The sequence below is a fragment of the Peromyscus maniculatus genome, chromosome 2 (assembly GCF_049852395.1).
Source record: "Peromyscus maniculatus bairdii isolate BWxNUB_F1_BW_parent chromosome 2, HU_Pman_BW_mat_3.1, whole genome shotgun sequence".
Classification (NCBI taxonomy): domain Eukaryota; kingdom Metazoa; phylum Chordata; class Mammalia; order Rodentia; family Cricetidae; genus Peromyscus; species Peromyscus maniculatus.
Window position 1 is genome coordinate 70,795,922 of NC_134853.1, and position 27,938 is coordinate 70,823,859.

Consider the following 27,938-nt stretch of genomic DNA (forward strand, 5'->3'; position numbering starts at 1 on the left):
CAGCAAAAAGTAGAAGACAGTCCTATCCCAGGGCCCCCTATCCCGGATGGAGGAGCAATGTGTGCAAATGTCCCCAGTACAGCACTTGGCTCAAGGACAGCACTTAATCCTTAGAACTGACTCTCAAGAGAGGAACCTGGTTCCCTCCACAAGGGCCCTAGAGTGGGATGAGGCTGGCTGCATTCTGACCACCCTTCCTCTTCTGTTTTTACGTTTTGGTGATCTCTCTCTCTCTCTCTCTGATTTTTTAAGACAGGGCTGTCCTGGAACTTGCTCTTAGATCAGGCTGGCTTCAAACTAGTTACCACCTGTTTGCATTTCCCTTTCCTCAACAACCTAAGCTGCCCGATTCTTAGTACCACAACATTTGCAATATGCGCATTTGCAAAGGATCTACTATGCTCTCACGCTGCCCCCCCCACTTCCCCTCCCTCCTCTTTCTAGAGTGATTTGGGATTGAACCCCGGGCCGTGTACATGCTCGGCTCTACCACTGACCTCTAATCCTGTCCTTAGAAGTCAGATCTTTTAGCAGCTGTCATTTGCTGTCCACACCATGTTGTAGAAATACCTGTGATCTCAACACTTGGGAGATGGAAGCAGAAAGATCTGGAATTTAGGATCATCTTAGGCTACATAGTGAGTTTGAGGCCAGCCATGGCTACATGAGACCCTATTTCAAAAATCTAACAAAAGGAGTGGAGCGGGGGACTTGTTCTTACCAATGTATGAATGCCTATGGGAGGGGAGGGGAGAGGCATTTAGTGTTTCAAGAGTGATGACTTCTTCAACAATTCTCTTTGTGCACTTTGGTGTGCCTGCGAGTTTGTGTGCACAGGAGTGTGTCAGAGCATGTGTGTAGAGGTCAGAGAAGAACTTGTGGGAAGTCGGTTTTCTCCGTCCACCAGGTCGGTCCTCTTGCCAGCCCTAAAGAGTAAGGATTTTGTATCCTGAGCCGTGGTGTTTCCTCCTGCAGCCTTTGTGGAAGACGGCTTGGGTCATCTGCCACTCTGAAGCCAGGAACACGTCCAGGAAGTTACCAATGCTCATTTGCTCTCTGCCATCTTCAAGCTTACACACTGTAACTCACGCACATCCTGATGCACAGGTGGTTTTAAGTCTAAAGAAGTGCCTGCTGGGAATTTTTATTACTTATTGAGAGGACATTAGCGTCGATGGAAGTGAAGAGAAACCCACTTGTACAGTTGCCCCTACCAGACTGAAACGGTTTCACTTTCTCCCACCTTCAAGCTCCAACCGTAAATTCATGGACAAGATGAGAAGTGCAGGTTAGCTACGACCGCATGCTCCCCCTCTTCCTCACACACATCCATTAGCACTGCCGTTTAGCACAGCAATATTTAACACCAGGCCCTGTGACAACGGCCCCTTCAGGCCCTTGGACGTTGGCAGGGCAGCGAGACACACCCTGCGCTGCCTGTGTTATTTATGCCTCTGGCAGTGAAGCCCCTGACAAAGAAGCATGTCACTGGGACACATGCTCTTTGTTCACAGAGGTGCATGCCAGCACCGGCTGTGCAGGAAGGCACAGTGCCCTGTCTGTAGTCCCCCTCCTTCGACTCGTTTGCTCCCTTTTTATTTGCTGCATGCTGTGGCTGTGTTTATTAATGACTTTGTAGCTTAATCTTATAAAATACACATTTATCCTGCGGACTGTTTACCATGGGAAAGAGTTCTTGATACCTCAGACTGCTTTCAGGAGGTAACAGTCTCAGTACACTAGCTAGGATCGATCCCACCCTCCCTGGGAGGCACCAGGTTACACCTCTCTAGCACAGACTAAACCTACCAACAGCAGCACAGGATGACACCTGGGAGCCACCTGGGAGCCACCTGGTCCCCTCGGCCCCTCAGCTGTTACCCACCTACTGTACCGGAGTCCCCAGGGTGACTCACTCTAGACCAGGGGTGGAGCAAAAATATGGCAGATCTGGAGTCGGACCTGTAAGGCCTTGTTGGGGCTACTGGCAGTGATTAAGCTTCAATTCTTCCTTTTTGCGAACGGGAAATTACACAGCAAGCCCTTCAGAGTCAGAGTCAGTGCTCATTAGTCTATGGACGAGAAAGCTTCTTTGCATAGCTCAGTGAAGCTTATCACCTTACAGTTAGGGATCTTCTGTGACAAGAACGCACCACACCCTTCCCTTCCCCATTCTCTCGGCTTAGGTCTTCCAGACTCCAACAGAAGTCACGATCTACACCAATGAAGTGTTCACCTTTCCCCATAACCTTCAAACTTTTTCTCTTGAATTGTTATTTCTGAAACTGATAGATAATCCATTGAAAAGTTTGAGCCCCTAAAGCAAAATGGAATGGAGAGAGGCTTCTTCAATAAAAATCTTAGGGTAACGCATAGGTTTTTGTTTTTTTTTTTCTGTAGTAAACTGTGCTTAATTTTTGGTACCTCTGGTTAATATCAGAAGCAAATAGGCACCTAATTAACACATTTAACCCTCACCCTAAGGTTGTGCTTTAAAATCCTAGAAATTAGGCCTGCCCAGGATTCACCTTAAAGGAGACCAAGAATTTATACACCTTCCATGGGTGCCTCAAGAAGAGATAAAAGTCAGAGGGTGGAGACTGAGGCGTCTTTAATATTGCTAATGATTTCCTTTGCTAGTACCTCACATTAAAATCTTTCAAGATAGTATTTACGTATAGTTCTTTTGTTTCTTCCTGGCTAGCTTGTAGTTTATGTACCGATGAAGAAATAAAAGTTTTAAGGCATTATTTTTAAAAATATTTAAAATAAGCGCCAAGGGTTAAGTCTCCTGAACTGGGATGCCCGATGCTGCTGCCCACGTCCTAGTGCAGCAGCCCCTTTGCCGGTGCCACGCGGTACAACACGACCGGGCGGCGATCGCACCCTCACGAGGGTCCTCGAAGGCACTTCCAACCTCACTGGACCTAAAAGGCTGTGGGGTCAGGCTGTTCACCCCAGCCTGGGGGATGGGGTGAACCCCAAAGCCACAGCCTCTGAGGGCGTCGGAAGGCTAGGGCGAGAGGGTCAGCGGGTGGAATTAGGTCCGGGAGAACCCCCCACACACACACCCGAGGGCACGAGGCAAAGCCTGGCGCACAGACGTGCCGGCGACGAATTGGGGGGTCCCCGGCCCCGGAAGGTCTTACATCAGCCAGCCCACGTGCGACCCGAGGGCCGGGAGGCGCGCGCGGCCCGGGGAGGCGGTGCCGCAGTCCGGGCTGAGCTTCAGGCGGCCCCGCCCCGCCCTCCGTGCGCCTCCCCAGTCCGCGCTGCAGCCCGGGTCCTGAGCCGAGCGGCGCCGCGCAGGGCCGAGTGGAGCCGAGCAGCCGCCGCGTCGCGTCGCCGGTTTAAAGCGCAGTGCGGGGCCTTGGCCGGGGGCGGCGGTAGTGAGGCCAGCGCCGCGCTCCAGCCCCCTTTTCCCTCCATGGTTTCTCTCCGCTCCCGCGAGTAACTTGGCTCCGGGGGCTCCGCTCGCCCGCACGCCCGCACGCCGCACGCCGCTCGGGACCACGCCGCCTCCGCCAGCCGCCTCCTTCCGACGGCCCTCGCCGCGCAGGCCGGGTCGCCTCTCCCCCCTCCGCCCCCGCCGCGGAAAGTTAAGTTTGAAGAGGGGGGACGAGGGGAACATGGACATGAAGAAGAGGATCCACCTGGAGCTGAGGAACCGGACCCCGGCAGCAGTAAGCAGAACCCCCTCGGGGCGCCCGCGCCCCCCGATGACTTGCAAGTAATGGTGGCCACCTGCGGGCCACCGGGGCTCCGGCCACGGCGCGGGGAAGGCGCTGCTCGCAGCTCGGACGGGGACAGGGAAGGCGGGCGGAAGGCGCGGAGGGGGGAGCGAGCGCGCGGGCATTAACTCTTTGGCGCCCGCGGGCCCCCGTGGCCACGGGGAGGACGGCGGGTGGAAAAGCAAACTTTGAGCCGCTCGCCCGCTCGGTCCTCTCCCGGAGGGGAGCGCGTGTGCGTGTGGCCGGCGGCGAGGGCGGGCGCGGGGGTTGTGTAACGCTGGGAGCCATGTTTGCAGCCTCCCGGGATGCGCGGCCGGGCGGAGGCCCGGCCTGCCGAGGAGCCGCGCCGCCAGGCCCGCCGCGGGGCCGGCCCGGGTGCCACGCGCCCCCGGCGGCCGGCGGGGAAGCGGTCCGGGGGGCCTCGCGGGCCGCGCCGAGGAGGGGGTTCGGGTCCCCGAGGGGGCGCGGAGCCCCTCGGGCGCGGCCTGGCGCGGCACGGGGGAGGGGCGGGCGGGCCTGGCGGCGGAGGTGGCGCAACCGCCGCCCCTCCCGAGGCCAAGTTTGAAAAAAGGATGCGCTTCCCGCCATTTTTCAAGCCTAAAAATACAACTTTCCCTCCCCCCCCTCCTCTGCCCGGCTCGCCTTCGCCCTCGGCCTTGCCCACGCGGGCCTCCCGGGTCGGCCGGGCACCGTCCCCCGCGGCGGCTTCGCCCTCCCCCGCGCCGCCGCCGCCCGGGGCCTTGCCCGAGAGGGAGGCCGGCCCCTCGGTGTGGGCGGCCGGCGGCTCCGCGCGCGCCAGCCGGGGCGCGCCACAGCGCCATGTTGGCGGGCGCCGTCTTCCTCCGCCGGGTGAGCCGGCCGCCCTCGCGCTGCCTGTCGGGTCCCCGGGCTGCCCCCGCCCCGCGGGCTCGGCTCGGCGCGCGCTGGGAGCGCGGCGCTCGGCCACCGCCGCCGCCGCCACCACCGCCGCCGCCGCCTCGTCCCCTCGCGGGCGCCCTCCCCCTTCTTAAAAGGGCAACGGTGGCCGGCGCGGGGCTGGGGCGGCCTGGGCCCCGCACGTGCTCCGCGCGGCCTCGGCCACCGACCGTGCCCAGGCCGCGGGCCCGACGCCGCCCTCGTGCGTGCGTGCGCCGCGGCGCGGGGTGGCCACGACCCCGGGCCCGCGCTGGCGCCCCGGCCCCGGCCCCGGCTGGCGCCCGCAGGTGGCGGTGGCTAACAAGTTGGGAACTTGGCGGAGATGGCCCTGCCTAGGTGCGCCCGGCGGGCCCGGCCGAGGCTTTGTGTGCCTGCCACCGGGCCTTGAGGTCGGCACCGCCGAGGTGTGGGGCGGTCCCTGAGGACTGATTGGGTGGTGTCCCTCCCTGTTCCCGGGGCCCCGAGGATCCCGCCGGCACGTGTCCCTTCCAGCCCTCAGTCAGACATTTTGTGCCCACCACGTGCTGGGGGATCGAGTTGTTAAACCATCTTCTTCCTTCGACTTGGAGAGATGAGTTAATGATACCTGGAGCCTTTCATTCCAGGCCAGCCCCAGCAATCAACCAAGAGTATGGAATAACTAAATTTAGGTAAAGGACCCATGTTCGGCTTAAACCCTTTTGCCAGAGCCAGGCTGTGGAACTAAAAGTGAGTTTGTGACTGCACATTTAAAGAGCCCCAAAGCAACAAGTGGTTGGTGGATACAGCGTTGGGCATCCTTGGTCTCTAGAATCACCGATTGACTGCATATTTACCGGCAGTATGCCAGGGCCTGAGAAACCAGCGTAACCAAGACGTGGAGTATCCCCTGCCCTCCTGGGCCTCAGATTCAGGGGCCACACTGATTCCTCTTGTACCTGGCGGGACTAGAGGGGCCTCGTGAAAGTATCTTTTTGAGATTGCCACTAAGGTGTGTGAAGGGGAATCTACCTAGGGGGAACCAAGCCATTGGCAGATGCTTTTTTGGAAGAACTTTGACCTAAAACTGAAGGGTTGGAGGGGAAGATGCTGTAGATATTTGTGCGTGCGTGCGCGTGCACGTGCGCCTTTTTAAGACAAGGTCTCAATAAGTAGGTAGTCTCCGTTGCTTCTAAGTTAGCATCCCCTGCCTCAGCCTCCTGAGTGCTGATACAAATCACCAAGCAATGCTATAGTTTGGGGGTTACTGAAAAGTTTCACCGAGTGTCATAAGGCAAATGTTAAGTTCCAAGATGGCGCCTTTTAAATGAGCTCATCTCTCTTGAGTGTGGTAGTGCATGCCTTTTGATCCCAGCACTGAGGAGACAGAAGCAGGCAGATCTCAGTCAATGTAAGGTCAGCCCGGTCCCATGCCTCAAAAAAACCATAATGTAATGTCTCAACATACTGCAGAAACTTGTGGTACTTCCAATTGGTAGGGAGTAAGGTTGGTCCCTGGGACCCTACAGAATTGTCATGGGGTGCCAAAAAGTTCACAGTCCCAGCTGAATGTGCTTTTTAAAAAAAATATTTATTTTTATGTTCATTGATGTTTAGCCTCTGTAAGGGTGTCGGGTTCCCTTTAACTGTAGTTACAGACAGTTGTGAGCCGCCATGTGGGTGCTGCAAATGGAACCTGGGCCCCCTTGAAGAACAGTCAGTGTTCCTAACCTCTGAGCCATGTCTCTAGCCCCTGAATGGTATTAGTCAAGTGAGATCTAGGTGAAGGGGCTGAATGGAGATTGGATATTTAAATACGTGTGTGTGTGTGTGTGTGTGTGTGTGTGTGTGTGTGTGTGTGTGTGTGTGTTTATGGTGGTTTTCCGGGTTTTTTGTTTGTTTGTTTGAATCTTGGACACCTCTGAAACATTATTTACCATCTTGGTGGTTGGCTCTTTTTCCTTCCAAGTACATAAGGCCCAAGATAACATGTTAGGTCCATATGCTACACCTCGGTTAGCTATAAACGTGGGTGTCCTCCTTTCCTCCAGGGAGATTTTAAACCCAAACGAGCTCTTGAAGAAGAGTGTATTTTTCACAGTGGGGGAAATGGCATAAAATGGCATTTTACCACACCCCACTAAAAAAAAGATACATACTATTTCAGAAGATTTTTATGGGCAAGAATAGGATGCAGGGTACTAGGGATTGAACCAAGGGCATCTGCTCTATCAATAAGCTTATTCCCTAGGAACTTTAGTTTGTGTAAAATACCATGTACTAGATAAGGATGTGTCTCGGTGCCAGACCTCACTCTATGTGTGAGGCCAAGGTTCATTCCCCAGCATTGCCACCCCCCAAAATAGGAAAGAAAAATGTATATTGAAAGTTTTCACTGAGAATAAATTGACTAGAACGTACTGTATATGCCACAAACACTGGTGAGATTTTCACTAAGGTGAGAAAGCAGTGGCCCACAGAAGCAAGACATACCTCGGATCACTCAGCTGCTGTGCTCCAGAGTTGGAAGGGGCTCTTCTGGTGTGAGCTTCTCAGCTTCCATGCGTGAACACAGGCTGCTCTGTGTGTGCCCCTTCTCACCCCACAGCCAGGGACAGCTAACCCTCTAACCAGAATTGGAAAACCAACTAGCTTCTTACTGGAGTTTAAAAAAACAAGAGAATCCTGCCCCCCAACCTGGGTGTGCTGTATGCTTACACTGCTCATCAGTCTGTCTTACATCTTGTTCACTGGGGGAAGCAGACTCCGTGGACACACGTCCTTCTTGTTGTACTGTTGTGGCCCCCATCCCCGACTTTTGGCGTCTGTTGTTGAGTGTGATATAATTCTGAGCTCTATGGGATATTCTAATTGGTTGCATAGCAACTAATTGGGGTTATTTTCTTTTGTACAGTAATACATCTGTAAAGAAAATTAGATGCAGATAAGCCAAAAAAAACGGTTGATTAAAAATACGCAATACACACTTAACCTTTCCGTGCATTTTGGTATGTGGCCTAAAATTGCTTAATTTTTTTCCCAATTTGGATCATGTTATAAACATGTACTGTCTGTTTGCTTAAAGAAGAGCCCCAGTGACTACTGTCTAATTGCTTTTCAGAATTGTTCCCTTTAATCCACACTTAGGACACAGGCATTTCCTTTTCTGGGGTGGGGTATCTTTCTCAACTTTCCTGCCATCTGAACACATTGAAGGGCTGCTACTGTGAAGATCAGCCCAGCGTGCTCCTTGAGGGACAGAATGAGATTAGTTATCTTTGGATTTTGCTTGTGTGTGTGTGTGTGTGTGTGTGTGTGTGTGTGTGTGTGTGCGCGCGCGCACACACACACAAAGTCAGAAGACAACTTGTGGGAGTTGGTTCTCTCCTCCATGTGGGGCTCCGATTGTTAGGCTTGGCAGCAAGCATTTTTCACTCCTGGGCCCTGTCACCCTGGCTGTCCTGGAACTTGCTGTGTAGACCAGCCTGTCCTTTAAACTCAGTTTCAAAGCCTGCTTCTGCTGGGTTCTGGACTGCAGGGGTGTGCCACCATGCCCAGCCTCGTCTCATTTTGTGGCTGGAAAGACCTTTTAACTTCTCCTTTCTCCCCCCAAATTCTGGGGTCGCAGGTCTATATCGCTGTTGTGGATTTTAGGGGTGCCAGGGATCAGAACCAGGGTCTTCTGTATACTAAGCAAGCACTCTTAACAGAGCTCCATTTCTAGCCTTGTCTTTTGTTTTTGTTTATTTCTTTGTTTTTCTGAGATAGGGTTTCCCCAAGTAGCCTATAGGCTCCGCCTCCCAAGTGCTGAAATTAAAGGTGTGTTCTGCCATACCCACCTAGCCTCGTCACTTTATTGTGGTTTTGTGATTGAATTCAGGGCTCCCAGCATACTGCTTAGCACTGCCACCCAGCTCTACCCCCTTGCCCACTGGGAACACATTGTAAGCATTCTTGTCCTCATTTTTGAAATTAAAAATACAATGTGTATTCCACTGTAAGTTTATGTGGGGGTCAGGACAGCTTGGGGGATCTGTTCTCCCCTGTTTGAGTCTGTTTGGGGTATTTAGTATGGGGCAGTCTCTTCATTAAACAAGTTTATTAGCACAGTACAGAGAGGGGAGCAGGCATGGCAGTAGCAAACCACTGTACTCGGATGCCATGGGGCTGTGCCCTGCACTAGGCAGGACTGCCGGAAGTGTGGAGACAGGCGTGGAGAGACAGAGTATGGGCTAGTGTGGATCTTGGGAACCTCAGCCCATTTCCAGTGACACACACTTCCTCCAGCAAGGCCCTACCCCCTAATACTTCTCAATCTCCCTGGTGACCAAACATTCACATACATCAGCCTGTGGGGGGCATTTTCGAAAATTCAAGCCACCACAACTCAATTTCTTTCCCTCCCTCCTCCCCCCAGAGCTGAGGATTAAACCCAGGGCCTTAACCACTGAACTAAATCCCCAGCCAACGCCTTTCCCCTCTCCAAGGCCAAGTGTGTAGCTGGGGATGATTGCCCAAACCCTGACCATAGGCAGAACTGGCCATTTCCCAGAGTAGCTGAAGGGATGAATGGAACTGAGAAAGGGTTGGGAAGAAGAAAGGAGAAACTTGGGAAGAAGAAGCGCTGAGTGTTTGACATTACTCGTAACTAGAGGGAAGGAAAGCTGGTGGTGCACCTTCAGTCCTGGCCCTCGGGGGGCAGAGGCCAGCTGGGGCTGTACAGTGGAGTGCCATAAAAGTAATTCAATAAATACCCCAGCCTGGCATTAGACTCTGAGGAGGACCTTCAACTCTTTGTTGTTGTTGTTTTTGTTTTATTTTTTTGTTTTTCGAGACAGGGTTTCTCTGTGTAGTTTTGGTGCCTGTCCTGGATCTCGTTCTGTAGACCAGGCTGGCCTCGAACTCACGGAGATCTGCCTGGCTATGCCTTCTGAGTACTGAGGTTAAAGGTGTGAGCCACCACCGCCTGGCCGACCTTCAACTCTTGATCTTGCTGCCTTTTTTGTTTTTTGTTTTATTTTTTTCTTAAACATTTACTTTATTCACATTTGAGAAAAAAGCAAGTTCAATTGGAGAATGACTAATAAGACTAAATTTGGCCTTAAAAATTAAACTTTCCACCTTTGAGCAAAAGGCTGCCTTGCTGTTTTGGGTCACAGGACTCTCCAGTCTGCACAGTGCAGGTTGGGGCTGGCTTTCCCTCCTTAGGGGTTTATTTGTATTGTTTGAGACTGCATCTTCCTATGTAGCTAGCCCCGAGTGTCCAGGAACTCACAGTAAACCCGTTCGATTAGTGGTGTGTGCCACCATGTCTGGCTGCTTATGAAATTAATTTAGTATTTTTATTTGTGTATGTCTGCATGCCTGCCTCACCTGTTAAGGTCCTTCCAGAGGCCAGAAAGAGGATGTCAGATCCCCTGGAGCTGGAATTGCAGGCAGTTGTGAGCTTCCTGATTTGGCACTGGAAACTGGACTCAGGACCTGGAGGAGCAGCAAGTGCTCTTAAACTCTGAGCCATCTCCCCAGGCGCATGTTTTTTGTTTTCTTCAAGAGTTTGTGTCTCATGAACTGAGGCTTCAAACTAGAACTCTATCTAAGCCATCAAGGTTGAGCTCAAACCGCCTATTCCACACCTTGCCTGTGTGCTAAGATTGCAGCATGTGCCAGCCCCATGCCTTCTCTTTTCCTGAGATGATCTTGAACCTGTGATCGATCCTACTGCCTCTGCCTCCTGAGGGGCTGGCGCGGCTGGCTCGAACCACCATTGGGCCTCTCTTGAGAACCTTATACAGACTTGAAGGCAGCCAGCCAGTGGCGCTGAGACCCTTCTCTGAGCACAGCGCTAAGGCTTGTTGGCCTCGGAAACTCGACCACTGCTCTAGGCTTAGGCTGGTGGCTTGTCCTGGCTGTGCCTCTGAGCTCCGGGGTGAGACACTTCCTTATGCTCTCAGCATTTCTGGAAGTCAGGGGTCTGTCTGTTTAGCCGTACTACCTTCTGCTCAAAGTCTTCCCTTGCTTGCCTGTTTCCTGAACTTGTCCTCCACTTTGGAACTTAGTTGTGGAACCTGTGCTCATCTTGGTAGCACCAGAGAGAGATCTGTTACACCTGCTTCACCTTTTCCAGAAGTTCAGTGTCTTCCCAGCCCTTCCATTTTCTTCTCTAAATTAAAAGCAAAAAACAAAAAAACTATGTATGTATGATGTGTGTCATGTGTGTGCCACAGTGTGCATGTGGAGGTCAGAGGTCAACTGTATAGTCAGTTCTCTGCCTCTTTTGTTTGTTTGTTTGTTTGTTTTGGGGGGCTATTTTGAGACAGGGTGTTTGTAGTTCTTTGTATAGACCAAGCTGGCCTCGAACTCAGCGATTTCACCTGCCTCTGTCTCCTGAGTGCTGGGGTTAAAGGTGTGTGCACCACCAGCAGCAGCCCTCTGTTACTTTTTTATGTGAGTGACAGGATTGAACAGTGCTTTCCTGGGGTGAACAGGGGTGAACAGTGCTTTCCTGAGGACTGATCTTGATGGCTTGTGTGACATCACATGCCCTGCCATGTTCTCTGTAACTGCCTGGCTGTCCTAGAACTCACTCTGTAGACCAGGCTGGCCTCTAACTCACCGAGATCCACCTGCCTCTGCCTCCCAAATGCTGGGATTAAGGGCGTGCGCCACCACCGGCCGGCGTCATCTTATTTTTACTTATATATACTTTTGAAGGTTTGCTTTGTAGTTGAGACTGGCTGGGACTGACTGGTTAGCTCAGGCTATCCTTCAGCTTTCGGTCCCCTGCCTCAGCCTCCCAAGTGCTGGGATGGCAGGTGTGTGTCACTACTCCCACCTTTTTTTCTTAATGAGCTTTCCAAGGGTTTAAAATGAAATTTTTGTTTTGGGCACTGTTCCCTCCCTCCCTGCCTCCCTCCCTCTCCCTCCCTCCTTCCTTAATTGCCAGGGGTCCATCCTTGATGCTTTTCCTAGGAATACCATATTCTGCCACTTCCTCTTCCCTGATGACTCCCAAATACAGGCGTGCATCCCAGACCTCCACTGAGACTCTGGGTCTGTGTGTCCAGCTGCCTGTGCCTGTGTGTGCCAGTACTTCTGTGGTACTCATTTCTCCTCAAAAAACTGTTCCTTGTAGGTTCTCATTTCTCTAAACCACAACCTAAAACCTCTGATCCTCCATACCACCCTCAAACTCAGGCCTCCATGTGTCAGCCACTTTGACAGTCCTTCCCCCAGCTGCCTCTTGAATCTCCATTTTGCTATTTGCCTTAGCAAATGTTTTCCAGCCTACATTTGAGTGTCTTGTGTTACTTGTTATGGCAGAGTTTCTTTGTATAGAAGCGACGTTGACTTTGAATTCAGCCTGCACCTGTCTCTGCCCCAGTGATGAAGTTGCCGTGGAATTTGGTGGTCCTCCTCACCCCTGTGGTAATTTCTCATGACCCCTCACAGTAGTTAAAGTAGAAGCTTGGCAATTGACAGAACTTTCCAGGAAGTAATTTTTATCCCAGTCTGGGAGGCAAAATATGGCATACTCTTTAATTCCTCCTCGCTTATTTTGGACATCATAGTGTCATTTTTTTAAATAGTGTCTTTTTGTATGACATTTTAATTTTATTGTTACACAGGAAATGGAAAAATTCTTAGTTGGGCATGGTGGTGTACATCTGTAATACCAACACTCAGGAGGCAGAGGCAGTTGGATCTCTGAGTTAGAAGATAGCCAGGTTCATATTGAGTTCTGGTAAACCAGGGCTACATAGTGAGACCTTGTCTAAAACAAAACAACAAAACAAAAGATCTGAAATTGGAAAGTGTACTGGTGTAAAAATCCTTAGCTAGGATTTATTTGTGACTTTTTCTTTGGGGAAGGAAAAGCCAGGCATGGTGGTGCATGCCTTTAATCCTAGCACTCAGGAGGCAGAGGAAGGCAGGTGGATCTCTTGAGTTGGGGCCTGTTTGGTCTACACAGTGAATTTCAGGACAGCCAGGGGTATGTAGAGAGACCCGGTCTCCAAAAAAAAAAAAAAAAAAAAAAATGGCCGGGCGATGGTGGTGCACACCTTTAATCCTAGCACTCAGGAGACAGAGCCTGGCGGATCTCTGAGTTCGAGGCCAGCCTGGGCTACCAAGTGAGTTCTAGGAAAAGGCACAAAGCTATACAGAGAAACGCTGTCTTGAAACACAGACACACACACAAAATGGCAAGGGAACTATTCAAAAGCTGAGTGGTAGTAAGATCAGTTCCCCTGATTCAGAGCAGCAGGCTCCTTGAGTTCAAGTGCTCAGTGCCTTGATGATCTTGATGGCGAAGTAGAGTGTTCCTTTCCCTGTGATTGTGCCCTTTCTGGGCTTTAAGAGCCTGGGAGGGTTTCTTCACTCTGTCCTTGAACTTAGACAAAGCCCCTTGGAGGCACAGCCGTGGAAAGAACAGGGACGTAGCGTCGCTTACGCTCTTAGAACTGTGGGATATGGAATACATACCATTATCATTATTATTATTAGTAGTAGTATTTTAGCATGAATTAGCAGTGGTCTTTGGGTCTTACTATGCCACTGCTATAAGGCTAATCATGCTTTGTTTATTTGTAGTTGAACAAATAAACTGTCCTTGAATATGGATGTTTTATGGGGTCATGTTTAGGGTTTTTGCTTTTTTGTTGTCTCCTGTTACGGTTTTTTAAAGCTTATTCCCTTTTTTGTTTGTATCCACAGGTTCGAGAACTTGTCTTGGACAATTGCAAAGCAAATGATGGAAAAATTGAGGGGTTAACAGATGAGTTTGTGAACCTAGAGTTCCTCAGTTTAATAAGTGTAGGCTTGTTTTCAGTGTCCGATCTCCCCAAGCTACCAAAATTGAAAAAGGTAAGTTTTCTTTCTTGCTTTTTGTTTTTTTGAGACAGGGTTTCTTTGTGTAACAGCTCTGGCTGTCCTGGAACTCACGACATCCCACCCCACCAGCCTGCACATGGTTTAATTTTTAAGAAAGGAGAGCCATTGGGAAGAGAAATGTACAACATTGGTTTATATGGCAGAAGCTCGAGCTTGAGTGGACTGTGGCACCTCGAGGTTGCTGGGCTATTTTCCTTTCTAAGATGGTTCATAGCTTTATCACCTGTGGTAGCTACACTTGACCTGCAGGGTTGCAGTAACACTTTGGAAATAATACCTGTTGGATTATGAACTGCTCTATAAATAATTGGTTAATTGTTGAAAGTTTTGTTTTCCTTAGCTAGGTTTTGCTCTTAGGCTCTGGCTCAGGAGTCAAAAGAGCCCCCTTCTTTCTGTGTTTTAACATATCTGTAGGTGAAGAGGAAAATGATGCCTGTCTTACCTATGTAGGACATGCATGTGCTTATGTGTGCCTCAGAGGCACCGGATCTGGAGGTGGAGTTATAGACAGTTGTCAGCCGCCCTGTGGGTGCTGAGAACTGAACCCAACTTCTGCAAGGACAGCAAGTGCTCTTAACTGCCGAATCAGCTCTAGCCCTGCCATGTAATTCTCAGTACTAGAGAGTTTGAAATGTGTTGTGGGTGACTAGGGAAGTCCTGTGTAACAAAGCCATGTGGTATCTGCCTGTAATCCAGCTCTTAGGAGGAAGCAACATGTGGGTCCCAGGCCAGGCAGAGCACTGTCTCCTACGTCTGTGGGCTCCCCATCTACCCTGTCCCCCTAAAAAAGACCCACAAAAAATAAGCCTGCTCTATTTCTCTTTGGCCATTGTTAGTTTACCTTCCCTCTAGTCATGATCTCTTGCCTTCTAGTCCTCCCTTAAAGGGCAGAATACTTAAAAAAGGTTTTCTCTTGTCTCTGTGTTTGTCAAGGAGGTGGAAGAAACTTTTCTCCTGCGGACTGCTTATTGGTAGGTGTGGCCACAGGCCCACCAAGAAAGAAACAGCTATTTTTCTTTTTCTTTTCTTTTTCTTTTATTTTTTTTTTTTTTTTGGTTTTTCGAGACAGGGTTTCTCTGTGTAGCTTTGCGCCTTTCCTGGAGCTCACTTGGTAGTCCAGGCTGGCCTCGAACTCACAGAGATCCGCCTGCCTCTGCCTCCCGAGTGCTGGGATTAAAGGCGTGCGCCACCACCGCCCGGCTTAGAAACAGCTATTTTCCTAAAGCCACCCACAGAACTCTGGTGTTAGGGTCATAAAGAATCTTTTGCATTGTTGATGGAAAGGAGATGTGGTGTGGTTCACACATTCTTGCCTCCATGGGCACTAGACACATTATGTGATACATAGACATACTACAAACACTCATTCACAAAATCTAAAACATTTAAGAAGTTATATGTGTGGGTGGTCAGTGACATTGGAAAGATATGGATCATCTGGAGACCCTTATAAAGATTTCAGCATCTGTTTCACATGAATTTGATCTGTAAGTTTGTGTTTTGTTCTTACCATCCTGATAAATCAAGAGGAGCTCATTTGGGCTTATGTAGTAGAGATTTTTGTAGGAACCGCTGGCTCCCAAATAACTACATAGGGTTTTAATATTAATTATAAATGCTCAGCCGATAGCTCAAGCTTGTCTTTAGCTAGCTCTTATAACTTAAATTAACCCATTTCTATTCATCTGTGTGCTGCCCTGAGGCTTGTGTACCTCATGTACACACTTTCCATCCTGCTGTCTCTCATCTGCGTCTCATAGTGTCTCGTCTCGAATCTTGAACTCCACTCTTCTTCCCAGTGTCCCCTTAGTCTGATTCTCCTGCCTAACCTTATCCTGCCTCCCTGTTATAGGCCAGTCAGCTTCTTTATGAAACCAATCACAGTGACATCTTCACACAGGCTCACACTGTCACAGGGAGGGAGGGAGGGCACAGTCACAGTCAGTGTGGTGAGGGGTGTGCCGCGGCAGTGGCACACCTGACATGGTGGATGCAAACAGTGCAGTGGGTGCAGTTGGGAGAAGAGACATGGATTCTTCTGTTTGATTCAGTCTGGGCTTCAGGCCATGAGAGTGGGCCATGTGTGTTCAGCATGGTTCCCTCCATTAGCCCTCTCTGGAAACCTCAGACAGCAGCGTGTCCCTCACTAATTCTGACTCTGTCAAGTCAGCAATGAGATGAAGCACCACAATGACTTTATTCGGTCTTTCTCAGATGTTGGATTCTTTGAGACAGGGTCTCAATGTGTGTAAAAACTGTGTGTGCAGCTAGGATGAACTAGAGCACAGTCTCCTGCCTCAGCCTCCCAAGTGCTGAGATTGCAAGCTTGCACCATACTGGGCTTTTTCTGAAGAGTCTGAACACTGATCACTCACAGGGCTGATGAGGTGATCGTACTTAAAAGGCAGATTGAATGTTCTCACAGCTGGTAAGGACTGTGTGTTCTTCCTACCTCAGAGCACACACAGACTCTTAATAAGAAACAAGTACTAAGAAAATTGATACATAAATGGTTTAAATGTCATGCTAGTAAATGCTTTGGGGTGTCTTATTGTCTGTCCATGTAGGAAGATGTGATATTCTAGCTGTATGATCTAAACACAGAAGGGAAATTTCTATTAGTTTCCAAAAATCATGAGAGTCAGTGCTTGAGTCTGTATTGGTTTGACTAGCAGGGCTTTGATTTGCTTTCTCCTGAAAATACTTGTGAATGGGGCACAAACCACAGCATTCGAATGGCGGTCAAAGAACAACTTCAAACTCGGGTCCTCAGGCTTGGGGTGTGTGCTGTTGTTTACACTCACTGCCCTCCTAGACTAGTATTCTATTCATGACATGCCAAAGCCTTTAGTTTATGAAGTCGTATTGTTTGCTTGGTTTTCTTTGTTTTCTGGCTGTTTTGTCTTGTGTACTGGGGATTGAACTCATGGGTCTTAGGAAACCTAGACAAGCACTCTACACATTGGCCATATTCCCAGGTCTTTTGTACCCTTCTAAAACTTGGAAACTAGGTCTCTTAAGTTTTATAGGGTGGCATGCTACCTCAGCCTCCTGGGTAGGTGGGTTCCAAGCCTCTGTCACCATGCCCATCCACATGAAATTTCCAGTTAGCACAGCAGGCATGTGGAGCACAGTGGGTGGACCAGGAGTTCTTCAGCAGCTCCTCAATATGTGGAGTCACCAGTCACATTTTTGCGGTTTATTTCCCTGCCTGTAAATGGGAAGATGAGTTTATTGTAAGAGCGAATGGGGTGATGTGCTCTGAAAAGTGACCAGCACCCAAACACGGCATGATGATTGACTACCTTTTTATCTTGTCACCAGCATAAAAAATCGGAGCCATCTGTGTGGCCTAGGGTATCTGTCCATCTGTTCTTCCTTCCTGTCTGTCTTTATTTACGTGTGGGGGAATGCCCTTAGAGGTCAGAAGAAGACATTGGATTCCCTGGAGCTGGAGTTACAAGTGGTTATGAGCCTTCTTCCAACATGGGTGCTAGGAACTGAACTCTGTCCTGTAAGAATAACACCTGCTCTGGACTGCTGGGTCCCGTGGCCTGTTTATCTGCAAAAGGAAGACTTGCATTTACATCTCCACTTATACTCTGAGACACTAGCAATTTTTAGTGAGTGCTCACACTTTTTGTGGGCACACCATTGCCTGTATGAGAAACTAAAGTAGCTTACCGTGGAGGTTAGTGCCAGGTTACAAAAGCAGAGGCCTCTGAGGATAAGGCTTTATAAACGCCCAGGCACCCCCTTGCCATAACACATACTTGGTGCTAGGTGTGGAGTGCATGGCCTTGCACAGGGGATCTGATGGCCTCTCCTGGCCTCCACAGGCACGACATGCACACGACGCCTGTACAGAGCACACAAAATCTTCTTTAAAAAACTTCCTACCAAGCCGGGCGGTGGTGGCGCACGCCTTTAATCCCAGCACTCGGGAGGCAGAGGCAGGCGGATCTCTGTGAGTTCGAGGCCAGCCTGGGCTACCAAGTGAGATCCAGGAAAGGCGCAAAGCTACACAAGAGAAACCCTGTCTCGGAAAACCAAAAAAAAAAAAAAAAAAAAAACTTCCTACCTTCTGGCATAGCTGCCTGACTCATCCCAAATGTTGCTGGTATCTATAAACTACTTGATTTGGATTTAGTCAAATACAAAATGTTTATAATCTAACAAACAGGGCTTCTAGAGGAGCAGTTCTACATGCTACACATGCAGAAATCTGAGAACAACCAAGGAGCCATTTCTCTCCACCAAGCGGGTCCCAGGGTTGAACTTGGTCTTGGTCTGACAGCCTTGACAGCAAGTACCTTCACCTGAGGAGTCGTTTCACCAGAGCTTGTAGTTTTGCTGCTATTGTTTATTTTTGTTAAGAGAAAGGGTCTCTCTCTGTAGCCCAGGCTGGCCTAGAACTCTGGTTCCTCCTGCCTTGGCCTTCTGAGTTGTGGGGTTGCAGATGTGTGCAGTGACGTCTGCCTGATTGTTTGATATGGGTATTTGCTTTTTATCCCAATTCAGTCGAGAGTGATTTTCTACGTGTATTTCCTTTTAGCTTGAGCTCAGCGATAATAGGATCTATGGAGGTCTGGACAGACTAGCAGAAGAACTTCCAAGTCTCACACATCTGAACCTGAGTGGAAATAAGCTGAAAGACATCAGCACCTTGGAACCTTTGGTGAGTGATTGGGAATTTAGAGAATGGGTTGTGTCATGTTCATTTTCATATTTCTAGTGGGAGAAATGATTGAGAAGAATAAATGGCTTAAAAAATGCCATCATTCTACTCTTCGTAGAGTGGCTTTTAAAGGTCACAGTCTCTACAGTGTAGTCCTGGGACTTTGCTCCCTGACTGAACTCTGATGGTATCATGCAGTAGATAATTTTTCATGTTTTTTTTTATCCTTTTTTAAATATATAGTTACTATAACCTTAAACATGCCTCCTAATTTTTCCCACTAGACTGGCCAAGCTATTCTGTACTATAACAGAACAGTCTGTCTTAGGTGACGTTTCAGCACAGTCAAAAGAAGGGCGGCTCCAGTGGTTGTGGGTCTTGTGGTTGGTGATCTTAGGCTTCCCTAGGTCACTGTTGCAGAGTTTTGGGTAGACGCAGATCTTCAGTCCTATTGTAGATTAGTTAAAGAGGCCAAACTTTAAGTGTGTTTGGGGTTGTAAACCTGGTATATGGACTTAAGCAAACTGAGCAGAGAAGACAGTATTCCCTGCCTTACTGAAGAGCTCAGGACAGTCAGGAGGAAGACATTTTATTTTGTAGATTGGAAAACTGTTGCAGGGAGAGCCCAGCCACCGTGCAGGTTCTGGAGGCAGGGTTGGTAACAGGAGAGGCAGCCTCAGGCTGGACTGGGGAGTTAGACAGCGGGTGTCTTCCCACTGGAAGAACGCTCTGTGGGGCCGTGGGTTTGGCTCAGTTGACAGAATGCTTGCACAGAGTGCATGAAGCCCTGGGTTCCATAGACTGAAGCAAGCCTCAGTCCCAGGGGGGATCAAGAGTTCAAGGTCATCCACCATGCATAGCAAGTTTGAGGCCAGCCTGAACTGGATTATGGGAAACTCTGTCAAGCAAAAATAGAGCCCTGCTCTCTTGGTACTCTGGAGGTGAAGGGCCGCCTCCTCCTCCTCCTCCTCCTCCTCCTCCTCCCTTCGGCAGTGTCAGGACAGTTTCAGTCATTTTGCGTGCCCCTTTACCTCTATATTCCTGTTTGAGCTTCTCTTTGTTGTAGGTGTTGAGAGCTCACTTCTTACCCTTGTTCTGCAGATCTTGCTTTTTTTTCTACTATCCGTGGCTAGATGCTTCCACTCCTTCAGTTTTGCCAGTTTCATTTTTTTCTGTGTAGAGCAGCCCGTTTCCAAGTTAAAGATAATGCATTGCATTTTGCTGTATCCAAGGACATTTAATATTTGTTCACTGTAGGCTGGTAGCCCAGAGAACAGAGAATGGCTGTCCTGTTTAGAGAGGAAACGGAGTGTAGAAAGCCTAAGTAATTGTTTGGAATTAATGGCAGGATCAAATCCAAATTCACTTAATTTTCCATTGCCCTGGGGATCTGTTTTCTTTCTACATGTGAATTGATTGATTCTATACCTGAATATCAGGAAAATGGAATTCCCAAAGGAATACTCAGGCTAACACTCCCCCACGGTCAATGCCAAGCATGTGTTTATTGTTTGGTGGCAGATCTCTTTATTCTGGGCTATGCCAACCTGAGTAGCACCCCTGTACAGAAGTGTGTGTGTATTTGTTTTAAACAGAGGACTGTAGAGTGTCTTCCCTTGCTGAATAACCAGCTGCTCCTGATTCTCCTGGAGACTGAATCCTCTGGGAATCCTGTGTTGGTGTTAACTGTCACCGAAGCAGAGCACAGACAAATACTGAGCACGGATTGTTTGCTTAAGGCTTCTTGTTCTGGGCTGTAACAGATTAGGGTCCCAAGACAGTGAAGGAGGAGAAGTAATCTTGGTTGCTATGCTTGTACCACTGTTGTGGATGTTTGATGCTTGGTGCCCTGTAGATCCTATGGTAGTTGTTGAAAAAGTATCTACAAAGTGAATAGAGATAGTATGGCCCTTGTTTTACCCTGAGGGATCTGAAGCTTAGATGATACTGACACCGTGTGGCAGAGCTACATGGCTCCATACACCCCAGGCTGCTTGGAAAAGCCTGAGCTAGGTTGGCCTCCTGGTTCTCACTTGGAATAAAGGAAATCTGTAAGAAAGGTGAAGGGAGAAAACTGGGTCCAGACTGACTTCTGAATGTTCTAGAGTGGGGAAAACACCATCCTCATCCTCATCACCACACATTGTGAACACTGCATTGAGCCCAGTTTTGACAGGCAATGCAATGATTGTGAATGCCTCTGCTTGCTACAGGGACATTAACGAGAGACAAAGAAGGCATCAGTTCAAACTTCCTGGGACACCTTTTTTAAGAGACCTGGGCCATCCAAATCATCCCCCAAAGCCCTTCTAAATTCTAAGAAGGCAAGCAAAATTATTGTTAATAAATGTTTTATGTTTATTATGGCTAGCCTATTAGCTTAGGTCAAGTTTCTGGCATGGTATGGTTGCTAAGTTTTTAGCAGTGTTTACACATCACATCGGGATCCTGTATAATCTGTATTTTGAGCCTGCTGGGCTGTAAGTACCATTTTACTGTTTGAAACAGTCTACAGAGTACTGTAGTTATGTAGGATTTGTTATTGTCAACTTGCTTCTATGTCATTTGCTACCATACTGTTTGGCATGTCCGAATTATTTGATAATGGGTGCTTTGTCAAACATCTAAGATTCATGCCGTTCAGAATAGGATGGCCCTGTACAGTAGATTAATCAGTGGCCCAGTCCATTAAGGAAACAATTTTAGGCAATCCAAGGGTGGTGGTTTGTGCCATCGTTCCAGCTGCTGAGGGGCCAAAGCAAGCAGACCGAGACAAAGGCTGCATGCTGAGACATGCACTTCAGAAAAAGGAGGAGGAGTACATAGAGGAAACCTTTCTAGGAAGCTGCTCAAACTGATTGTCCTTTTTAGGTCTCACTTGGTATAGAGCCGGCTCTTTCTCTAGCCAGGTACAGTATAGAACTCTGAGATCTTGAGATTGAGGTTAGGGGATCGGGAGTTCTAGGCCAACCTAGGCAGAAAAGCTGTCTCCAAAAAGAGTGGAGCTGTTATTTGGGATGGTATTACAGCATTTTTTCTTCTTTGGCAAGAAATCATACCTGGGTTTCTGAAGTCACCCGCTAGGAAACCTAATCTGAAAGTTGCATGCTAGAAAGTCAGCCACCCTAGAACTGGCAGGGCTGGGCCTGCCTTCTTAAGGCATGTGGGGTTGGCTTTCATAAACACATTATTGGATGGACAACTTAAATCATTGCACATTGTGTGTTTGATGGGCAGGTGTAACTGCCTATAGTCCTGCTGCTGGGTCCTCCCTGGTTCTGCTCTGAGAATAAAACTCAGGTGAGCCCTTTCCTTATGAGGGGATGAAGGTTCTTCTGTAAGAGTCAGCAGCCCCTTTCTCAAGGGTCAGATAATGAGAACATGAAGCTTGGTTGGCAGGAGAGTCTATATCACAGCCACTCACCTGTCAGTACAGTCTGAGAAGAGAGATGTGTGATAGATGAGCAGATGAATGTTGTGTGCCAGTAAAACTTTTTTTTTAGCTGAGCATGGTGACACACGCCTTTGCTCCTAGCACTTGAGAGGCAGGTGCAGGCAGATGATCTCTGAGTTTGGGGCCAGCTAGGGCCATATAGAGAGACCCTGTCTTAAAAACAAACAAAACTGCTGGGTGGTGGTGGTGCACGCCTTTAATCCCAGCACTCAGGAGGCAGAGGCAGGTGGATCTCTGTGAGTCGGAGGCCAGTCTGGTCTACAGAATGAGATCCAGGACAGGCTCCAAAGCTATGCAGAGAAACCCTGTCTCAAAAAAACAAAACACAAAACTCCAGTTTACAAAAATAGCTATTGAGCCAGATTAGCCAGTGCACTGGTTTGCTACCACATTCTGAGTTTTAAAGCCAACTTTGAAAGCAGAGAATTACAGAGACGCCTTCAATCCTGAAAGCAAACTTTTGTTGGATCCACATTTCTTCTAGGCTGTGTGAGTGTGGCAGTAACTTTGCAAATGAATCATCACTGTTGGATTTGTTAGGACTTGCCTCTTCAGAGTTTTTTGAGTGAGGGGGTCACATGTAGCTGACAATGACCTTGACCTTATGATCATCTAGCCTCCTACATACTAAGATCACAGGCCTGCACTACCACACCTGGTTTATGTGGTTCTGGGGATCAAATCCATGGCTCTGGGCAAACACTACCAAATGAGCTACTTCCCTGCCCGCCCGCGCCCCCCCCCCATTGATGTTTTTTGTTTAGTTTTGTGGATGCCAAACTTGGATTTTACAATTAATAAAAGTTACATGTGTCTGTCTGTACACACACACATAGAAATGTCACTTGCACTCTAGTAGGCTGTTTGTACTATTCTAGAAGGTAGCGGGCTATATGTGACGATGCCTTAAGTTTACTTTAGAAAAGTCTGGTAATGTTAACCTCTTCCAAAGATCTTAAAAGAGACAAAAGGAGTGGGAGGTTTCTCTGTTCGTGCAATCTAAGCTCTGTGTACCCTTCTGCCCATGCTGGCATACCTCATGCCAGGTTTCACTCCATTCTCCAGTGCTGCTTATGAGTTGGACCTGTGTACAGTTCAGCTAGGTCACACTTAGACTTCTTTTGCTACTAGGAAAAGACATAGTTCATGTTCTCTCTCTCTCTCTCTCTCTCTCTCTCTCTCTCTCTCTCTCTCTCTCTGTTGGTTTTTCAAGACAGGGTTTCTCTGTGTAACAGTCCTAGCTGTCCTAGAACTCGCTCTGTAGACCAGGCTGGCCTTGAACTCACAGAGATCCACCTGCCTCTGCCTCCTGAGTGCTGGGATTAAAGGTATACGCCACCACTGCTCAGACACAGACATTGTTCTCTAGGGGAGCCAGAAGCATAGTGTTTTCCTGTGTACAGGGATGAATGGGTAGCAGCTAATTGATGGGGAGCCTAGACTTTACCTCTTGAAAATGGTTTGGTGACATGTTCTTTTGATTTAGGAATCGTGGTTTTTGGTTCTTTCCTTTAGAAAAAGTTGGATTGTCTGAAAAGCCTGGATCTGTTTGGCTGTGAGGTCACTGACCTGAATGATTACCGAGAGAGTGTCTTCAAGCTCCTGCCCCAGCTGTCCTATCTGGATGGCTATGACCGAGAGGACCAGGAAGCCCCTGACTCAGATGTGGAGGTGGATGGTGTAGAGGAAGCTCCTGACTCAGATGCAGAGGTGGATGGTGTGGACAAAGAAGAGGAGGATGAAGGTGGGTAGACTGAGCATCTCGTGACCTGGCATCTGCCTTTTCACAGTCCTGATGGTGCTCTGCTAGTGTGCGTGCCTGTGTTCCTGTTCAGTTCTATAACCCTAAAATGCTTGAAAATCAAGTGGTTTTATTAGCCAGTAGGCTTTTCATTTTTCCGTGGAGCCAAGTAAGTGTTAAGTGGCTGCTTCATGCAGCCCCTGGAGCGACTCCTTCATGTGCTTGAAGAGCTTCTTACCTCAGTGTCTCCTTGCCTCTGCCTTCCTAGCTTAGTGCCTGGCCCGGAAACTTGAAGACACATTATCTTAGGTTCCGCTTTTTGTTCATGGAAGTATAATCTCTGGGTGTAACACTGAATTCACTTTTATTTTTTCAGTGGGTGTGGTGGCACGCTTAAAATCTCAGCACTCCAAAGATGGAGTAAGGTTCACAAGTTGGAGGTCAACCTAGTCTGTATAGCAAATATCTTACACAAAAAGACTAATCTTTCAGAATTTTTATTATTAATCAAAGTTTTTTTTTTTTTTTTAGATTTATTTATTTATTATGCATACAGTGTTGTGCCTGCACACCAGATGAGGCACCAGATCTCATGGATGGTTGTGAGCCACCATGTAGTTGCTGGGAATTGAACTCAGGACCTCTGGAAAAGCAGCCAGTGCTCTTAACCCTGAGCCATCTCTTCAGCTCCTAATCAAAGTTTTTCATTGCTTAGTTTCAAGTCCGTCTGGGTAAAGTCTTTGAAATTGAAAGCCATGAGTGGTAGCTTAGTACTTTTGAAAACATACAAGATAGTAATGGCCAGCAAAGCACAGGAGGTTGCAGTTAGACAGGGTTATTTTGCAAAAGCTGGAGACGGGCAAATTAATGAGATACAAGGGGACAGTGGGCAGAAAAGGGTAGTTCATCCTGTCCCAGTTTCTGTATCCAGGTATTCCTAAGTTATTCGTGGTGGTTATGTAAGTGTGCTGTCAACAACACATTATGCCATTGTTTTTAGAGAGTTTTCTCTTTGTAGCAGCCCCTGGCTGCCTTGGAACTCTGTAGACGAGGCTGGCCTCAACTCAGAGATCTGTCTGCCTCTGCCTCCCGAGTACTGGGATTAAAAGTGTGCCCAGCCTTAGTAATTTCTCTTTTGGACTCTTCAGAAGGAGAAGAGGAAGATGAAGAGGAAGATGAGGATGGTGAAGAAGAGGAGGATGATGAAGAAGAGGATGAAGATGAAGACGAAGATGTAGAAGGCGAAGAGGATGAAGATGAAGTCAGTGGGGAGGTAATGTAACTCTTCCTTCTGATAGGGTAAAGGCAAAGAAAGAGGTCAAGTCTGGTAATGGCAGCTTTTGTCTGCATACGGGATATGCCTGCTTATGCTGCCTAGATACAGCACTTATGTCTGTGTGCCTTTCAAATTACCAAAGAAGGGATGTGGAGTGTGGTTGGAAGTTCAAGGTTAAATGTATGTACTTCTGCCTTGAAAGAGCAGATGACTGAGTTTTGTATGTATTCCTGTAATTCCAGGAACATCACTGGGCTAAACAAGGCTGTATCTTCAAAATTGTATGCACAGTGTCCTAGGTTACAACCTGACCCCACATACATAGAGAAATCTGTCCAAACAGTACTACAGTATAAGATTATAAAAACATTTATTGAAGCTTCCATTTTAAGTTGCATGATAATTAGTGCTTACCTAATAAACTGCTTACTTCTGAACATTGATGGTTTTTTTTTTTTTTTTTGGTTTTTCGAGACAGGGTTTCTCTGTGTAGCTTTGCGCCTTTCCTGGAACTCACTTGGTAACCCAGGCTGGCCTCGAACTCACAGAGATCCACCTGGCTCTGCCTCCCGAGTGCTGGGATTAAAGGCGTGCGCCACCACCGCCCAGCTGTTGGTTTTTTTTAAGATTTATTTATTATACATACAGAAGAGGGCACCAGATCTCATTACAGATGGTTGTGAGCCACCATGTGGGTGCTGGGAATTGAACTCAGGACCTTTGGAAGAGCAGTTGATGCTCTTAACCTCTGAGCCATCTCTCCAGCCCGAAACAAGTAGTGTCCGTCTCCCCGGCCCCCCAGACAGGGTTTCTCTGTGTAGCTTTGCACCTTTCCTGGATTTCACTCTGTAGACCAGGCTGGCCTTGAACTCACAAAGATCTGCTTGCCTCTGCCTCCCAAGTGCTTGGATTAAATGCGTGCGCCGCCACCGCCTGGCTGAACATTGATGTTTTAATAATTTTATTTTTATTTTACTTATTTACTGAACTGAGGTCTTTGTAGCTCAGGATAGACTAAACTGTTTGACCACCTGCCCACCCCCCCCCCTTGTAACGGATGGTGTAACAGGTGTGCAAACACACCTGGCTTAAAGGGCAGTTTTATTTTTTAAACCAGAGCCTAAGGGAAGGGAGGTGTTCTGTTCCTGGGTTACCCTCCCCCACTTTAAAGATTTATTTTTATTTGTGTACATGCATGTGTGCCTACATGTGTGTGTATGAGTTGCTTGCTTATATGTCTATATACATGCCTGGTGCCCTTTGAAGTCAGAAGAGAGAGCACTGGATTTCCTAGGAGTGGAGTCAAGCTACCAGGTGGGTGCTGGGGATCGAATGTAGGTCTTATGGAAGAACACCCAAGACTTTAATTTCTAAGCTCTCTCTTTGCTCATTTAAAAAAAAATGCTCATTTTAAAAAAAAATTAGGGAGCTGGAGAGATGGCTCAGTGGTTAAGAGCACTGACTACTCTTCCAGAGGACCCGAGTTCAAGTCCCAGCACCCACATGGCAGCTCACAACTGTCTGTAATTCCAGTTCTGAGTTTTGTCATGTCAAATATCCATGTCAAAACACCAACATACGTAAAAGAAAAATAAATTTAAAATAATAATAAAAAAGAAAGAACAGATTGATTTTTTTTAAAAAAAATTAGCATCTCTGTGCAGCCAAGTATGTAAAAATAAAATTTCCCTCTACTGTGCTGTTATAACTATTTGAAAGTCTATTCCTCTTTGCATTTTTATTTTTTTATGAGGGATTGATAAGTAAGGGCTTATATAGCCCAGGCTAGCCTAAATTCCTGGTCTTCCTGTCTCCATATCCAATTGCTGGAATAACAGTTGTAAGCCATCAAGCCCGTGTGTGTGTGTGTGTGTGTGTGTGTGTGTGTGTGTGTGTGTATGTATGTATGTGTGTGTGTGTGTGTTTTCATACCATAGCACAACCTGCATGGAGACATAGAACCACTTTCGAGAGCTCTCTTTGATTCTCCTGTTGTCTCCGTGGGTTCCAGTGATTGACCTTAGGTTGCCAGGGTTTCCTCTTTACCGGTTGATCCATGTCTTAGCAGAATCCAGTGATGTTACGCTATTCTCCGTTGTTTAGGAAGAAGAATTTGGACATGATGGAGAAGTTGATGAAGATGAAGAAGATGAGGATGAAGATGAGGATGAAGGTGGGTCTGATGTATATAATTTCTGTTTCTCCTCTGTCAACATTACAGGAAAATGCTCCCAAGTTAGTTTTTGTTTGTTTTGTTTTTGGACAAGCGCTTACTTGCTCAGCTTGTCTTTAATAATCTCTGCATTCCTGCTTGGCTTCCAGAGTAGTTCTGATTGTGTCTGTGAGGCTTTGGTCACACTGAGCATATGGTCTTCTTGGAACTGATGATCTAGCTTTGTGAGTGCAGCAGGCATACAACACCAGGCCCAACCCCTTCTCTATTGCGTGCACTTGGACAGTGCCCCAGGTCACGCTCAGCCTCGTGGTGTCTTACTTACCTCTCAGAACAGCTCCGTCATGTCATTCCTTCCTGTTGTGTCGTAAGTGGTTTGTCCACGGTCACTCGTGAGTCGGTGGCTTAGAAACAGGCTGGGCAAGTGGAGTTGTTGCTGTGTTTTTTCGGACATGCTAGGTTAGTACCCAAAAGCTTAAGAAAAAAACACGGGGAAGGAAAACCCTTGATCAATTAGCCCTGTCTCTTGCGGTGCTCCTGTGCCTTTGCCGGTCTGGCCTCAGTGGCCTGTGTGTTTGCAGTGCCCGTTTTGCTAGTTCCTCCCCGTCAGAAGGTAGTTGCCTCTGTTAGCAGTGTTCCAGGCAGAATGCTGTTCCGTGGCCTCACAACTCACTTTGTATTGCAGAGGAGGAAGAAAGTGGGAAAGGTGAAAAGAGGAAGAGAGAGACAGACGATGAAGGAGAAGATGATTAAGACCCGAAACAATCTGCAGGAAACAGAACTGTTGAGTACTGGTTGGACTGCTCATGGATTTGGTAGCTGTTTTAAAAAGGTAGCTGTGATACAAGCCCCAGGACACCCCCACCCAAAGAGCCAAAGAATAGTTCCCGAGACATTCCGCCTTCCTCCGTTTAGCCCCTTGGTAATCCACCACCAAGCCTGGGGACTTCGCCCCAACAAAATTGTAAACGTTGTTAGGTTTTCGTGTAAGACTCTTGCTGTATCGTGACAGCTGTGATTGGTGAGTTGACCGTCCTGGCTGCCAGTTACACTGCGATTGTAACAACATTTTTACTTTCTGTACAACAAGGAAAAGCTTTGTAAATAAAATCTTAACATTTTG

The 27,938-nt window shown here is 48.1% G+C and overlaps 1 protein-coding gene across 1 annotated transcript; it reads left to right on the forward strand.

Annotated features, from left to right (window-relative positions):
* The first annotated feature begins 3,208 nt into the window (after positions 1-3,208).
* Positions 3,209-27,938, forward strand: Anp32b (acidic nuclear phosphoprotein 32 family member B). Its single transcript, XM_006973688.4, has 7 exons — positions 3,209-3,683; positions 13,317-13,466; positions 18,049-18,171; positions 23,141-23,369; positions 24,515-24,639; positions 26,746-26,815; positions 27,501-27,938. Exons 1-7 carry the CDS (start codon positions 3,630-3,632, stop codon positions 27,566-27,568), a joined length of 819 nt encoding a protein of 272 aa, XP_006973750.1. The 5' UTR covers positions 3,209-3,629; the 3' UTR covers positions 27,569-27,938.

Coding starts and splice junctions, on each gene's coding strand:
- Anp32b (XM_006973688.4), top strand. CDS start 3,630: ATGGACATGAAGAAGAGGATCCACCTGGAGCTGAGGAACCGGACCCCG. Junction 13,467..18,048: donor AGCTACCAAAATTGAAAAAG/GTAAGTTTTCTT, acceptor ATTTCCTTTTAG/CTTGAGCTCAGCGATAATAG. Junction 24,640..26,745: donor AAGATGAAGTCAGTGGGGAG/GTAATGTAACTC, acceptor TCCGTTGTTTAG/GAAGAAGAATTTGGACATGA.